Source organism: Pelophylax lessonae (assembly GCF_965119305.1).
Source record: "Pelophylax lessonae genome assembly, chromosome: 1".
NCBI lineage: Eukaryota > Metazoa > Chordata > Amphibia > Anura > Ranidae > Pelophylax > Pelophylax lessonae.
In genome coordinates this window covers 651,256,122-651,271,865 of record NC_138768.1, presented here as the reverse complement: position 1 = coordinate 651,271,865, position 15,744 = coordinate 651,256,122, and the positions used below count along the sequence as shown (strand labels likewise).

Sequence of the window (15,744 nt, the reverse complement as noted above, 5' to 3'; positions counted from 1 at the left end):
CAACATTGGTGTCAGTGAAAGGGATAGCATCCCATAATTGGTAACAGTGGGAAGAATAGTGCCCTGCCATTGAGGTCAGTGGGAAGAATAGTGCATTGTTGTTGGTGTCAGTGGGAGGACCAGTGCCCCAAGGGCAAGAAAAGGGCATCATCTGGCCCCCAGGCCACAGTTTGGAGACCACTGGTCTAATGGATCAAATGGCAGTCGGGTCTAAAACAGACAGGTGGTCCATTTACATCCCACCACCATAGAGGAGAGTGGGAGGTGTCTGTGACCGCTCTGCATAAGCAGAGTTTATATCACTTCCCTGCATTACAATAAAAAATAAAATATATCAGGAGGTTAAGTTACAATGTAAAGCCCAATTATGCTGGTCTAGAAAAATAAAGTCAAAACCGGGTGCAACATAGTGTCTTATGTAAGTTTTTTTTTTCTGTAAACCTGCTCTCTAGTGCTGGCCCTAGGAGCAACACTCCTTGCCACAGGATTACGATAAGGAACACTGCCACCAGCAGGGAGCGTGAATATTCCTGATTGGAGAGAAGTAGTTGTGACTGTGCAAAGGGTGGGTCAGTTCACTGGAAAGGAAACAGAGGCCAGCACTCTTGCAGCCAGAAATGTCATTCTTGGCTGAATAGCAAGATCTTTTCCTTGTAGTTTGATCTATTTAATGTTTTAGAAAGATACAACTGGGCTTTATGGAATGTTTAAGACAGCAGTAAAATCATAAAATCAGGATAGCACTGCTCATTAGGTTTCTAGGTTGGACTACAAAAAAAAAAGTTTGGTACTTGAATAGAAGATAGTTGCAAATAAGCCATCATTCCCTTTATTTCCCTAATAACAAAATAATAAAATATTTCATTTTAACAAATCTGTAAGTAGTCACCAAAATAAATCCATGTGCAACATTTTACGTATATAACATCTAACTGCTAAAATCACATTTAAAATTGTGCTTGCTTCTAACAAGATGAAGGCAAATTAATAAGCAGAAACTTAATAGAGTGAATAGATGGACATAAAAATGTAAGCCAGTACAAGTACCTTGATTCTACTATGCTTTGACGGCTGAAGTTGAATGGCTGAAAGTCGCACATTTGCTTTGTGTGTGCATCAGCAAGGGAGAAGGTATTAATAAACCTAGTTTAACTACAGAATGAAATTTAATGGACTTCACAATGACTTCCTAAAGTATTATTTTAAAACCAACAACAGCCTTTAACTACAACCCTTTTTTGACATTCTCTGGCAGCAGCAATATGGTCACAGACATACAGATAAACATTTATATAGATACCTGCATCAGTGCCAGGGCTCGTTCTAGCAAGGCACTGCCAGTCAATTGTGCACAAAGCACTAGTTAAATAATCAAAGAGAGCAGCTAGGTAGGAAAGATGATCAGCACAAATACACATCTGGAAAACTTAATTTTGAAAAAAATATAGAGGAGAGATGCTAGACAAAGTTAAGGTAATGCATATTGATAAAGCACATTACTGTAATTGTTCCTTATATCTTAAAATTGCACTTGCCAAAGGTTTGTGTCTTTTTAGACGGAGTGAATGTAAATGTAAAAAATAAAAGATTGACAGTTCTCAGTCACAGTGCAGGTAAACAGACACTTGATCAACAGTTACAACTTGAGGCTCAATGGAAAAAAAAAAAAAAAAACACCCTGAACAGCACATGCCTTAGGCCTCCATGAAACCATGCATCTTTCCTGGTGCCCAATGTAACCGAACTTTGTATGAATTCAACTTGTGAAATGCCCGCTGCATTCTAGTCCAACAAAACAGACATCTAGCATCCACAGGGAAAAGAGGTCTTTGGCACAGAATTCAGCTCCACTGTGCTCTCTGGAGGCTGACTCAACACTAATGGCTTGTGACTTTTGAGCTTGTGTGCCAGAGTCATAAAAATGGCTTCCACATGGTCATTGGTATTCTTGGCAGAGGTCTCAAACATTGGCATGCTGTGAGCATCGGCAAACTTCTGAGCCAGATCAGTGGGCACTTGAATGGAGTCCTTTAGGTCACATTTATTTCCAACCAGAATGCGTGGCACTTCGTTTGTGAGCAGATGTTGCTTACACTCCTCTATCCAGGCTGGAAGGCTCTGAAAACTGGCCATGTTTGTGATATCATACACAAAAACCACAGCATGCACATTTCGGTAATAGTGTTGCACCATACTCTTACGGAAACGCTCCTGTCCTGCTGTGTCCCATAGCTGAATCTAGAGAAGAGACAGACATATATACACACACATGATGGTTAGATTAATGTAGAAAGTGTATTTTATGGACCGTTTTTAAACAGTCTATTACTTATATAGAATCTTCATATTACAAACCTCTAATACAGGGTGCACCCATGACCTTATGGGTTATCTGAAAAACAGAGCAGAAGCCACTTGCTTTCAGACTCCCACTAATTGAAAAATCATAGGACCTATATAAACAAAGTAGGCAGGGAGGGGGATGAATCACCACTCAATTCAACCCATTTTTCTATTGTGATAGTAAACTGCATGAACATTAATAAATGAGCTTCTATTTTTTTTTTTTTTTTAAATCTGCTAAGTCCTGCAGCAGGCCATCAGGTTAATATAGCCTATGCTGACAGAAGATCGGAAAATCAGATTTCTGCTCTCGCACCAAATGCAGCGGCCTGGTTCTCCAGTGGTGTGATATTGATTTTTATTGATGTCACTACTGTGCTGCTCATGGTTCTCTTTGCTTTCTCTTTGAGGTTTAGACACGAGAAAGCAAAACCCTGCCTCTACCAAGATGGCCGCTTTTACACAGACACACAGTACAGAAGAATGCATGGTAGATCAGTAATGGGAGAAAAAACAGCTACATGAAGACCACAGGCATTACTAGTGAAGTCTTTTACCCTCAACCCAAGCCAGTTTCTGAGTAAAATTGCCTTTTTAAAGTATGAAAGAGAAAATACAGCAATGCGCAGGCACCAGTAAAGCACTGATATTACTTTCTCTCACTGCTTCAATAAACCTAAAAGAGAAGTTTCGGAATGTTTTTTTTTTTTTTTTTTTACAAAATCATTCTTACCCATCTGTCCCCCGGCACCTTTAATACTGAGAGCTGAGCGATTGAACACCTCCAATAGCTCGGTTCTCACAGCTCCTCGAGCAGAGAGCTGCTGACTGTCAGACTGCAGCTCTCCGCTCTGCCCCCTCCTCCCACTGGAGGGAGCGGGTGCGCCTGGCTCAGGCTCTCAGCGACTTGCTGAGCCAGGTGCTGGTCCAGGCATGTGGGCAGATCCCAACTTCATTGTTGCAATTTTGCCTGAGCCTGGACCAGTTCTGTGACGTCAGCCGACAGTAGGCTTCAGCCCACTGTCTGCTGAAAACAGGTCACAGGAGTGCAGAACAAACTGATCCACTTCTTTAAATTCTCAATGGGAATTGTAGCTGCCAATGGGCATGAATGTGGCTGATTCTAAGGGTGTGGCGTTGTAGCATTTTTGACAATACCCACAATAGTTATTCCCTCTGTTATATGACCGTGCTTGGGCAACAACTGGCTGCTGGAACAAGTCGCATGTTCCCATATCTAGAAGCACAGGGTATTGCTGCTGGCTGCAACAGAGGAAGGAGTGGCAGGGCAGCACTTGAAATTCCAGTATCAATGTCTCAAGAGTCCCTTTGCAAAGCTATTGTCACTTTTTTTTTTTTTATATATATCTAAATTACTAAATATCTTCAAACACAAGAATATTTATACAAAGAAACCCCCCACATTACACTTGATATGCATGCGCCTCCAGTCTACTGCAGGGATAAGCATTACATCTAAAAGGTCCAAGGGTGGGCTACTTCACACATACTAGCAAATATAGCATGATTGTGTAATTAGGAAGGGTGGTGGCAAATTATTAATGATTTTCAAGGTCTGATTTTACCATTCACAATGCTCTGTAAGCCCCCTCAGGATGTTCTGCTGGACTGCAAGCCAAAATATAAAGAATCACTAAACTCCTGGAACTAGCAAGAGATTAATTAACCTATTTTCTATTCTACCAAAAAGTCTATATACACTATTCAAACAGGACAAAAATGAATAATTATACAACATTTTTTTTTTAAAGCAGAGGTGTTAGAAAAGAGAGAGAAATCTTGCAGTGCCTTTGTATGACAGCAAAATATGCTAGTTAAAAGGTATAGTGTGTAAAAACAGAAAGAGTAGAGGATACATTAGGCACTGCATGAGAGAGACCCTGGGAAGGGTAATAACTTCTGAGCTGCTAAATCTTCAGTGGCACATGTGAGGGTAGGAGAGGAAGGGTGGAGGAAGAAACATGGTGTCAAAGAGGAAGAGACAGAGCCACAACCCACACAAGCGAACTAACCAATTACTGACCTAATAGTGGTTCATAAAGATAAAATTACTGAAAGTATAGGATAGGGGCCTTCAAACTATGACTTGTGAGCTGGTTAAAAGCAGTTGCTTGCCATTTATGGACCCCAGCAACGAGAAAGCCTGAATGCAGAGACTTTAAACTGCACATCACCCATGTTGGGCAGAGGGATCTCCTAGCTGAGTGCCAGCATAATCCAGCGAGGGTAATGCATCCAAAAGTAGAAACACAGAAAATGGAGTATATTCAAAGGTGAGTAAGCTGGGGAGTTTTTTTTTTCTTGCAAATTACACTATGGTGAGGTACTACTCCTCCTACCAAGACCATTGATGAGGCACAATTCCACCTCAAACTGACACCCACAATGGGGCACCATTTGTATGACCATCAACCACCATTTTTTTATTCTAATTGATCAATTTTATTTTTTTCTTAAAGTGTCAATAACCCCAACAGTAAAGGAAGTCTGTATATGCAGTAAAGCATGCTTGTTATACACTGTGGAGCCTAAGGGGTTAATCCTGCAAATGGTGTAAAAAGGCTGTTTGATCCTGTCTTCTCTGATCCTCCCCTTCTTCCAGTCCTCAATCTATCTTGCTGATAGTTTAGAGTCATGGGGGCACTCTGGACATGCTCAGCTTGATGTGTAATTGCTAGAATTTTTTTTTTTTTTTTGAGAGGGTACATGTGATTGGCACAGGGCCATTTAGCACTGTACAGACAGAGGGGTCAGGGCTTGTACAGTCTCATAGGACAGTCAGAGGATAATGAAAACTCCTCCCACAACCTATAATCCGTGTTCGGCTGGACACTGATAGAAGTAATCTGCTGCTATATACTGCTGATGAGAACAGGTATTTAGCAGTTAATATATCTAAAATATTAGCAGTTCCATGTTCTGTGTACTGTGGGAGACCAGATAGAGTGAATGCAGGGTCCTGGGTTTAGTAACACTTTACGGGACTCTTATCATAATAGAATAATGGCTGACATAGCAGAACTTCCCTTTGTGAAGACTGGTAACCCGCCTACCATGCTGATGCTTCACCTTCAATGCCAAGTCACTTACCGGGAATAGGTATAGAGATAAGGCATGCTGACACTTTTCTAACATTTGCATGCTGCAGTAGCAACATGCTTGTTCTGGGTCTGTATCTCAAGAGTACATACTGTAAGTCAGGCACAGTCAGACAACTAGCAGTTTTAAAACTTTAAAGGCCAAGTTCACCTTTGGAACACATTACATGTTTCAGTTCCTGCTTCCCTGTAACATCAGGTGGGGGATCTTTTCCCCACACCCCCTGTCAGAATTTAAAAACACACAGCCGCCTCATTCATTAACCAATTCTGGATTGGAAATGTTGCCTGCCAGAGTGGAAAGGCATTGGGTCTCAGTCACATCTGCGTGACGCGACGTGTTTGTGCATTTGTTGCACAAAAGCATAAGGCAACCCTTTCACTTGAACAGGCTGCCTTACCTGTGCCAAAGTAGCTCCTGCACCATTTTGGCAGTGAACCTTGCAGGTTTCATGTGTCAAAATGCACAACGCCTAGCTGCATTTGGGGAGCCATTAAGAAATAATGGCACTGCAAGTGTGATGCACATATTTTGCACGTTCCCAGAACTTGAAGGTGTGAATGCAGCCTTACTGATATTACAGGCTGACAGTAGTTTTATCTGTCTTTGCCAACATCAGGGTTGTTTACCATGTTATTCTCTATGGAATAGGAATAAGTAATATACAGTTCATACTAGGACTTATACTAGGTGAAGAGGAAAAATGGGTCATGTGTATGCTATAGAGAGCCTACTTGTGATTTGGATACGAAGCTGAGGAATGCAGATCTCATAGAAGACATGACTAGCTAAAGGTGATATTGCATGGGATTTGCAGATCCCACTGGTAGCATGGATATTGGTTAAAAATCTCCCTGGACACTTCTCCTGCATGTCCATCTACTATGTACATTAACCAATCCTGGACCAGGCCTTTTTCTGACACTTGTTGTTTACAAGTTAAAATCATTTTTTTTTGCTAGAAAATTACTTAGAACCCTCATACATTATATCTATCTATCTATCTATCTATCTATCTATCTATCTATCTATCTATCTATCTATCTATCTACACTTTTTTGAATTAAAAAAAATAAACAGTAAAAAGTTGGCACAATTTTTTCTATAAATGTGAAAGATAATGTTACGCTGAGTAAATGGATACCCAACATTCATGCTTCAAAATTGCGCAAGCTATTGGAATGGCGACATACATTGGTACTTAAAAATCCCCATAGGCGAAATTTTTAAATTTTTTACAGGTTACCAGTTTAGAGTTACAGAGGCAATCTAGGGCTCAAATTTTTGTTCTCGCTCCAACGATCGCCAAAATACCTCACGTTTCATTTGAACACCGTTTACATGTGGGCATGACTTGCGTATGCGTTCGCTTCTGCGCGAGCCAATGGGGAGCTTTAATTATTTTTCCTATTTATTTTAGGTTTTATTTTTACACTGTCCTTTTAAAAAAAATGTTTAACACTTTTATTCCTATTACAAGGAATGTAAACATCCCTTGTAATAGAAACAAGCATGACAGGACCTCTTTTAATGGGAGATTTGGGGTCAAAAAGACCAAAAAGCTCACATCTACACAAAAAAAAAAGTTTTTTTTTCCATGATGAAAATAAACCAGCTGAAGGCCATAGAGTCGAGTGAGGGCCATCTTGCCCACATTCGACTTCCTGCCTGAGGGGACAGCGGACCTGATCGTTTTCCCCGCTACCGACTGGTCCGGTAAGCTGGGAAAAGGACCGGGAAGCAGCGGGAGGGGGGGCACCTCTCCCACCTTTAAAGGTGATCCGTGGCGAATCCGCTGCTGGGACCACCCTTATGTTAAAGCAGACCGCCCGCTGTTTAAAAAAAAAAAAAGAGGTTATGGCAGCTATCTGCTGTCATAACCCCAGTATTTAACGTAAAAGTACAGACGTAAATACACGGTAGGCGGTCCTTAAGTGGTTAAATCAGCGAAATCGCTTCTGAAAAAGGACAGACTGTCTATGGAAACTAAGAGGTCTTCATCTTTTTCCCTTAGAAATCTTTCATATTCAAACCAGATTCACACTTCTGCAAGGTGTTACTATACAAACATCGTGCATTAACCCATGTTGTGTAAAGCAACCCATTCATTTTGGACAGGCTGTATAAGTGCCGGTTCACACTGATGCGGCTGCGGCGATCGCATGTAATGTCGGAGCGCACTGCTCCTTCATTACATGCGATCGGCTGTGCGGTGCGAGTTTAGCCATACACTTTGTATGTCTAAATTCGCACCGCACCCACAGCAAAGATGCACAGGACCCTTTTTTGCAGCCGCATCAGGATCGGATCGCACAGCGGTTCACACTTGTGCGATCCGATCCTGTGCGAACTGCAAGATCGCACTGCGATATGCGATCAAACTGGGGGTGTCGTTAAGATTACATTGACACCCCCAGCGTATCGCATATGGCAGTGTGAACTGCCAGGGGTGCGTTTGCGATGCGGGAACAGGCTGCGAATTTGCAGCCTTCCCGCATCGCATAAGTGTGAACCGGGGCTAAGCAAGGCAGTGCAGGTTTTTGACGAAGAAATACTTCTTTCTCCTACATAGCACGTCACAACACACAGATGGTTCACATTTGTGCATTATAGTGTGCTAAAACAGAGGTCACAATAATGTAAACTGACCTGGTTTTCTGCAAACATCAAGATTTTAATGCAGCCTCATAGCTGATGGACACTGCTCTTTCTTGTGAAGATCTGGACTTCGCAATAGTTATTTCAAGAACGCATGGTGCTAAAAATGGTTGAACCAGATACAGCGGGTAAAATAAGTATTGTACACGTCACGTTTCTATGTAAAATATATATACATTTCTAAAGGTGCTATTGACATTAATTTTCCTCACATTTCGGTAACAACCCATGCAGTCCATACAAAGAAACCAAAAGAAAGAAGTTAAGTTCAGAAATTACGCTATGTGTAATAAAATTGAATGACACGGGGGGGAGGGGGGGGGGGGGGGGGAGTATTGAATACATGAGGAAAGGGAGGTGCAAAAGTCATGGAAAGCCACCATCTGAAATCTATCAGTAATGAGAAAGCAATTCTGCCCCTTGTCTTTACAAATTAATACCAGCTGGTTGAGGCTCAACTCACTGACTATAAAAAAGGCATCTCATTACCGAGGTGTCACACAAAAAACCTCTCATGATGGGTAAAAGCAAAGGGCTCTCATAAGACATACTGATGGCCTTTGTTACAGAAGGATTTCTAAACGTCTGGATATTCCAGTGAGCACTGTTGGGGCCATAATCTGGAAGTAGAAAGAACATCATTTTACCATAAATCAGCCACAACCAGGTGCTCTTCGCAAGATTCCTGACAGATGAGTGAAAAGAATCAGAAGAGTTGTCCAAGAGCCAAGGACCACTTGTGGAGAGCTTCCGAAAGACCTGGAATCAGCAGGTACAATTTTTTCAAAGAAAACAATAAGTAATGCACTCAACCGCCATGGCCTGTGTGCACACTCACCACGCAAGACTCCCTTGCTGAAGAAAAAAGTATTTTAAAGATTGTTTAAAGTTTGTTACCCAACATTTAGACAAGCCTGTGAAATACTGGGAGAATATAGTCTAGTCAGATGAGACCAAAATTGACATCTTTGGATTGCCATAATACACGCCATGTTTTGAGGTCAGATGGCACTGCACATCACCACAAAAACACCATATCAACAGTGAAGTTTGAAGGTGGGAACATCATGGTGTGGGGCTATTTTTCAGCATACGGTACTGGCAAACTTCATGTCATTGAAGGAAGTGTGAATGGAAAAATGTACAAAGACATTCTTCATGAAAATCTGTGGCCATCTACCAGGATGATGAAGATAAACGAGAGTGGACATTTCAGCAAGACAATGATCCCAAACACAAAGCCAAAGGAAACTCTCAATTGCTTTTTAAAGAAAGAAAAGCTAAAGTTATTACCTGATAACTCCTTTTCCAGGAATCCTCCAGGACGGTCACATGAGAGAGATAGGCTCCACCTCATGCAGGAAACACAAGCACACAAGTTTAAAACAGGCGGCCCTAGGCTGCCCCTTCAGTAGTACAAAGATTGCCTTGTCGTCAAACACGAATGTGCCGATATATGGACTTAGTATCTTACATCAATAAGGTTAGGGGTCTACTGTCCTGGAGGATTCCTGGAAAAGGAGTTGTCAGGTAATAACGCTAGCTTTCCCGAGTCATCCTCCAGGACGGTCACGAGACCCCAAAGATTCATACCTAGGGTGGGACTACCGCCTGCAGGACCTTTTGACCAAAGGTTAGATCTTGGGCGGAGACCAAGTCGATCCTATAGTGATTCACAAAGGTGGAGTCACTGAACCAGATAGCTGCCCGACAGATCTGCTCGATAGAAGCCCCAGCTCTCTCTGCCCAGGATGTGGCTATGGAGCGTGTGGAATGAGCCTTCATGTTTGTTGGTCTGTCTTCGTGGCTGTCTTAGGCTGCTTTGATTGTATTTCTAATCCATCTTGCGATGGAGCTTTCAGAGGCTGTTTTTTCTTTATGGGTACCTCCAAATAGTACAAACAGATTTGAGACTTTTCTAAATTGTCTGGTGGCTTCCAAGTAGATCAAGGTGCACCTTCTGACTTCCAGGGTTGCGAATTTTTCCTCCCCCTGGTTCGTTGGGTTTTGGCAGAAGGATGGCAAGATGACTTCTTGCATGGAAGTCTGAAGAGACTTTGGGGAGGAATAGTGGGTCCTTCTTGAGTATTAGTTTATCTGGAAAGACAGTGAGAAAAGGCTCTTTTATGGAAAAGTCTTGAAGTTCACTGACCCTTCTAGCTGACGTGATTGCCACCAGAAAAGCTGTGTTCAGCGTTAGATTTTTTAGAATAGCTTCCGAGATTGGCTCGAAAGGTGCTTGGGTTAGCGCCCTGAGTACCGGGGAGAGATCCCAGGGAGCCACGTTTATGGTTTCCAATGGATGTGTTCTGGAAATTGATTTGAAGAAGCGTTTAGAGGGTTTACGCTGAGTTGGGTGTCCAGAAAAACCGAGAGAGCTGCCGTATGTACTTTGAGGGTGCGTACTGCCAGTCTTGCTTCGGCTCCGTCTAGTAGGAATTCTAGTACTGTGCCAACCTCTTGTAGGTTTTTGTTTTTCTGGCGCATGTTATCGAAGTATTCTTGCCATAGATTTTTTGTGTAACCGGTTTTCTGCTTTTCAGTAGAGTTTCTAGCACCCTTGGGCTGAGTCTCTTCTCCATAAAATGCCCTGTTCAACAGCCAGGGTCCAGGGTTTTTTCTCTGTCATATTCCCCAGGGCCGAGAACCAGGATCTCTTTGGCCAGTAGGGCGCCACCAGCATTACTCTCGCCCTTTCTGTCCGGATCTTCCAGAGTGTTTTGGGGATTAGCTGTATGGCCGGAAACGCGTACCCCAGCCTGAAAGACCGTGGGAAGCCCAGTGAGTCCACTCCTAGGGAGTCTTTCTCCCTTTTTAGAGAGAAATCTTGCTTTGCCTTCCTGTTGCTTGCTAAGGCGAGGAGATCTACCTCTGGGACTCCCCACCTTTTGGCGATTCGGGAAAAAAACCTTCCGTTCAACTCCCACTCTGTTGGGTCTAGTTGTTTCCGGCTCAGTATGTCCGCTAGTATGTTGAGCGAACCCTTTATATGTATTGCTGATATCGACTGGAGGTGCATTTCTGCCCAAGATAGGAACGTACGTGCTGTCTTCGTTAGGGTTTTTGACCTTGTGCCCCCTTGGTGGTTGATGTATGCCACTGTCGTTGCGTTGCCCAACAGGATCTGGATGTGTTTTCCCCATTACCGTCTCCTGAAACTACTGAAGGGCCTTCCATACTGCTGACAACTCTCAGGTTGGAGGATGCTTTCATCAGTAGGGGGTCCCAGGACCCTTGCCTGGCTTGCTGCCCTATATGTGCACCCCATCCGGATGCACTTGCGTCCGTGGGGACCCAAACTTTGAGTCTGAGGTAGCCACAGCCTGCCCCTTCCTAGGGTATTCTTCCCTGTACACCAGGTCAGAGTTTCCCTAACCATTCTTTGAATTGGGATGACTTCTTCCAGGGAGTCTTGATTTTTGTCCCAACCTTGCAGCAGATGGTGTTGTTGGCTTCACTGGACTGCCGGAATTGCTGCGGCCATGAGCCCTAGAAGTGACATGACTTAACTCCTTGTCCCCTGCTTTTCGGTTACAAGTTGGTTCACTTTGTAGCACAGCTTCATTATTTATTCCTCCGGGAGGAGAATTTTCTGTTCTATGGTGTTGATGATGTAGCCCAAGAACGTGGTCACTTAGGCAGGGATTCTGCTTGATTTTTTTAAGTTGATTTGCCACTCGAGATACGTAAGAAATGTTTCTGTCTTCTGCAGGTTTGCTAGGGGTTTCTTCTCTGGAAACTCCATAAATTAGGAAGTCGTCCAGGTAGGGGACTAACTGGACTCCTCTTAACCCAAGTTCTGTATTACCTCTGCTATTATTTGGTGAATATGCGCGGGGCTGAGGAGATGCCGAAGGAAAGCGCTTGGTATTAAAAACGGCGCGTTCTTGAACCCTCCTGTGTGGCGAAGCGCAGGAACTTTTGGTGGTCGGGGTGGATTGGTACGTGGAGGTAAGCGTCCTTCAGATCTAGTGTTACTAGGAAGACTGCTGGTGGTAGGATTGTTCTTATTGAAAAGATTGTTTCCATCTTGAATTTTCTGTATCGCATTGATTTGTTTACGTTTTTTAGATTCTGAATTAAACGGGATTTCTCTCTGAGAAATATGTGAGAATAGTGCCCTCTGGTGCAAAGGGCTGGTTGTATCTCTGCTAGCACCTCTTCGTTTAGTAAGTCTTTGATTGCCAAGTCCATGAGTCTTGTGTTTTGATCCAACTTGGACCTTTGTAGTTTTGAATCTGTACTGGGGTTTTGATTCAAATTCTATCTTGTAGCCCAGCGCAATGGTCTGTAAAATGAACTGATTTGATCAGAAAGTTTCCCATTGTGGGAAAAAGTGACGTAGTCTGCCCCCCAACACCATCCGGCTGGCGTCATTGACTCTTGCTGGTAGACGCAGAATTTGGAAACAGGAGATTGGGCCTGCCCTTGTTCCTGTTAAAGGTCCATCGTCGTTGAGTCTGGGGTCTTTCCCCTTTCGCCTGGGTTTCACGTCTTGGTTGGCGAAAAAACATTTTCTCTTTTTATTTTGGCTTCTTGAACGGGAACCCTTTTGTTCTGTCTGCTGACCTCTCTAGCACTTTTTCTAGCTCTGACCTGAAAAGTAGGTTGCCATCAAAAGGGATGTTACACAGCTTGTTTTTAGGGAAGGGAAGAAGAGTTTATTTTCAGGGTTCTTCCATTCTTGGTCTATCAGGCTTTTGATTGCTTGATGTATAGGAAATGTTTTGCGCTTTTCTTCCTGAAGACCCCTGTAAAGCCTGTCCCTGATGGAGTCTGTGGGTAGTGCTTCTGAGAGGTCTTCAGTTATATAGATTGCTTGTAGCAATTCTTCCGTTTCCTCCGCCGGGAAGAGGTGTTTTGAAGTTTTTTGGGGTTCCATCGTTCCTGGGTCGTCGGAATCTGAGCTGCTTTTATATAGCAATTCCCCCTCTCCTGATTCCAAATCAGAGTCTGGAGGAGCTTGGTTGGGATTAGGGTACCGGTTTGGGTTTCCCCTTAGGTTTAGGGGTTTTAGCCTTGTGATGAAATGGAGGGCAGGTCCTCTTCTTTCATGGCGTGAATCGTTGATAGCAGGGACTGCAGTGTGGATGTAATTTATTTTTTAAACTCCATGAATTCCTTTGCTAATGGCTTTGTTTCTTCATCAACAATATTTTTAATGCATTTGCTGCATAAAAGCTTGTCGCTTTAGGCCGGAAGCTTTGTATAATACCTCCGTTTGTTCCTGACTTTTGGCCTGTGAAAAAAAATTGCAAGGATTGCAGAGGTGCAGGCGGAAAGTAGGGCAAGAAAGAAGAACAGGTGGGAGTGGAGGTAAGGGGGGGGGGGGGGAGAAATACAGAAATATGGGGGTAAGCTGCCATCTCCCGTGTGAGCCCGCCCGGGGGCTGGAGAAGTGGTGACCGCACTGGGGGAGACCACATGGAGTCCCAGTGAGTACCTTCAGGGCTGTACTCCCATCCCCCATTTAGCTTAAAGCGGGGATGGGAAGTGTCAAGGAAACCCCTTTTTGGAAACCTCCCTCTGTTCCCCTACCAGTAACTTACCTGCCCTGCAGGGGAGGGTGCTGTGGGTTTCCAGGCTGGTGGGGGCTGCTGCTGGCATCCCCCCTTCTGTCCCCCTTTGCCCACGTACCTGAGACTGACAGCCTCGCCAGCCATAATTCAGGAGGGCACAGGGGGTACCCAAGGACGCCTGCCCTGGGTAATAAAACCCATTTCCAGGCCTAAAAAAACAAACAAACTGGGGAGTTATCCCCTGGTGCTGTGCTTGCAGGACGCAGGAAACACAAGAACTGAAGGGGCACAGCCTAGGGCGGCCTGTTTTAAACTTGTGTGCTTGTGTTTCCTGCAGGAGGTGGAGCCCATCTCTCTCATGTGACTGTCCTGGAGGATGACTGGGGAAATAAAGCTGCTTCAATGGCCCAGCCAACCTCCTGACTTGAGTCCAATAGAAAATCTATGGAAAGAACTAAAGATTAGAGCTTATAGAAGAGGCCCACTGAACCTTCAAGATTTAAAGACTTTGTGTGGAAGAATGGGCCAAAATCACACCTGAGCAATGCATGCGACTAATTTAACCATACAGGAGGTGTCTTGAAGCAGTCATTACCAATAAAGGATTTTGTAGGAAGTGTTAAATACATTTTAGTTAGCATGTTCAATACCTTTTCCCTGTGTCATTCCAGTTTAATACACAACTTATATTCTGAGCCCATTTGTTTTGGTTTCTTTGTATGTATGGATTACATGGGTTGTTACCGATGCGTGGTGAAAATTTGATGTCAATAGCACCTTTAGAAAAAGATTTACCTATAAAAATGGTGACATGTTTAACCACATCCATAGCGGCGTATAGTAATATTCCGCCCGTTCTAGCTGCTACTGCGCGCCCCCGGGGGCGCGCAGCGCAGCGATCAGGGATGAGGCTCGTCCCTCGGACATAGCCCATCCCTGATCAAGGTAAACAGCCAATAGAAATTGGCTGTTTACCATGTGATCGGCTGTGTCAATCACAGCCGATCACATGAGCGGCTCCAGCACGAGCCGCTCGTTCTCTCTGCAATGCGCGCCCCCGGGGGCGCGCAGAGCAGCGATCGGGGACGAGGCTCATCCCTCGGAAAGAGCCGATCCCCGATCTAGGTAAAGAGCCAATGACGGGTACGCGGGTACTTTGAGTACCTGTCAACAGAGTACCCATCATCAGAGTACCCGAGTACCTGTCACCTACCCATCAGAGTACCCGAGTACCTGTCACCTACCCATCAGAGTACCCGAGTACCTTCCACCTGCTCATCAGAGTACCTGACGCCTGAAGTACCCGAGTACTTGCCGCCTGCTCATCAGTACCCATCACTACTCATCAGTACTCATCTGTACCTATCACGTATCAGTACTGATTATCAGTACCCATCAGTACAGTATCACCTATCAGTATCAGTACTACTCATCAGTACCCATCACCTGCCTGTCACCTGCCCATCAGAGTACCCGAGTACCTGTCACCTGCCTATGGGAGTACCCGAGTACCTGCCACCTGCTCATCAGTACCAGAGTACCTGTCACCTGCCTGTCACCTGCCCAGCAAAGTACCCGAGTACCTGTCACCCTTCATACAGCCACCATGTCCAAGTTCAAAAAGGTTTATATACGTCCTCCGTTTAAACCTAAATACCGGTGTTATGGCAGCAGATAGCTGCCATAACACTGGTATTTTTTTAAACGGTGGACGGTTGGCTTTCCGATAAGGGTGGTCCCAGCGGCGGATTCGCCGTGGGATCACCCTTCCGGGATGGCGGAAGAGGCGCCCCCCCCCTTCCGCCGCGTTCCGGTCCTCTTCCCCGCTTACCGGACCCGCCAGCAGCGGGGAAAACGATCCGGTCCCGGATCCTCACAGACAGGATGTCGAGTGAGGGCAAGCTTGCCCTCACTTGACTCTATGGTCTAGCAACCGGTTTAAAAGGTCCTTTTTTTTTTTTCATTTTATATAATTATTATTTTTTTTTTCTATCTTTTAGTGGACTTTTTGATCCCAGATCTCACAAAAAAGAGGTCCTGTCGTGCCTATTTCTATTACAAGGAATGTTTACATTCCTTTTAATAGAAATAAAAATGATCAATT

At 44.2% G+C, this 15,744-nt stretch overlaps 1 protein-coding gene across 1 annotated transcript in view; it reads right to left on the bottom strand.

Moving 5' to 3' along the window:
• Nucleotides 1-781: 781 nt before the first annotated feature.
• Nucleotides 782-15,744, bottom strand: part of RAB33B (RAB33B, member RAS oncogene family) — a 37,956-nt gene continuing 22,993 nt past the window's right edge. Inside the window, exon 3 of the mRNA XM_082243713.1 lies at nucleotides 782-2,238. Coding sequence (XP_082099839.1) covers nucleotides 1,804-2,238 — 435 coding nt within the window. The 3' untranslated portion in view covers nucleotides 782-1,803. The remainder of the gene's footprint in view (nucleotides 2,239-15,744) is intronic.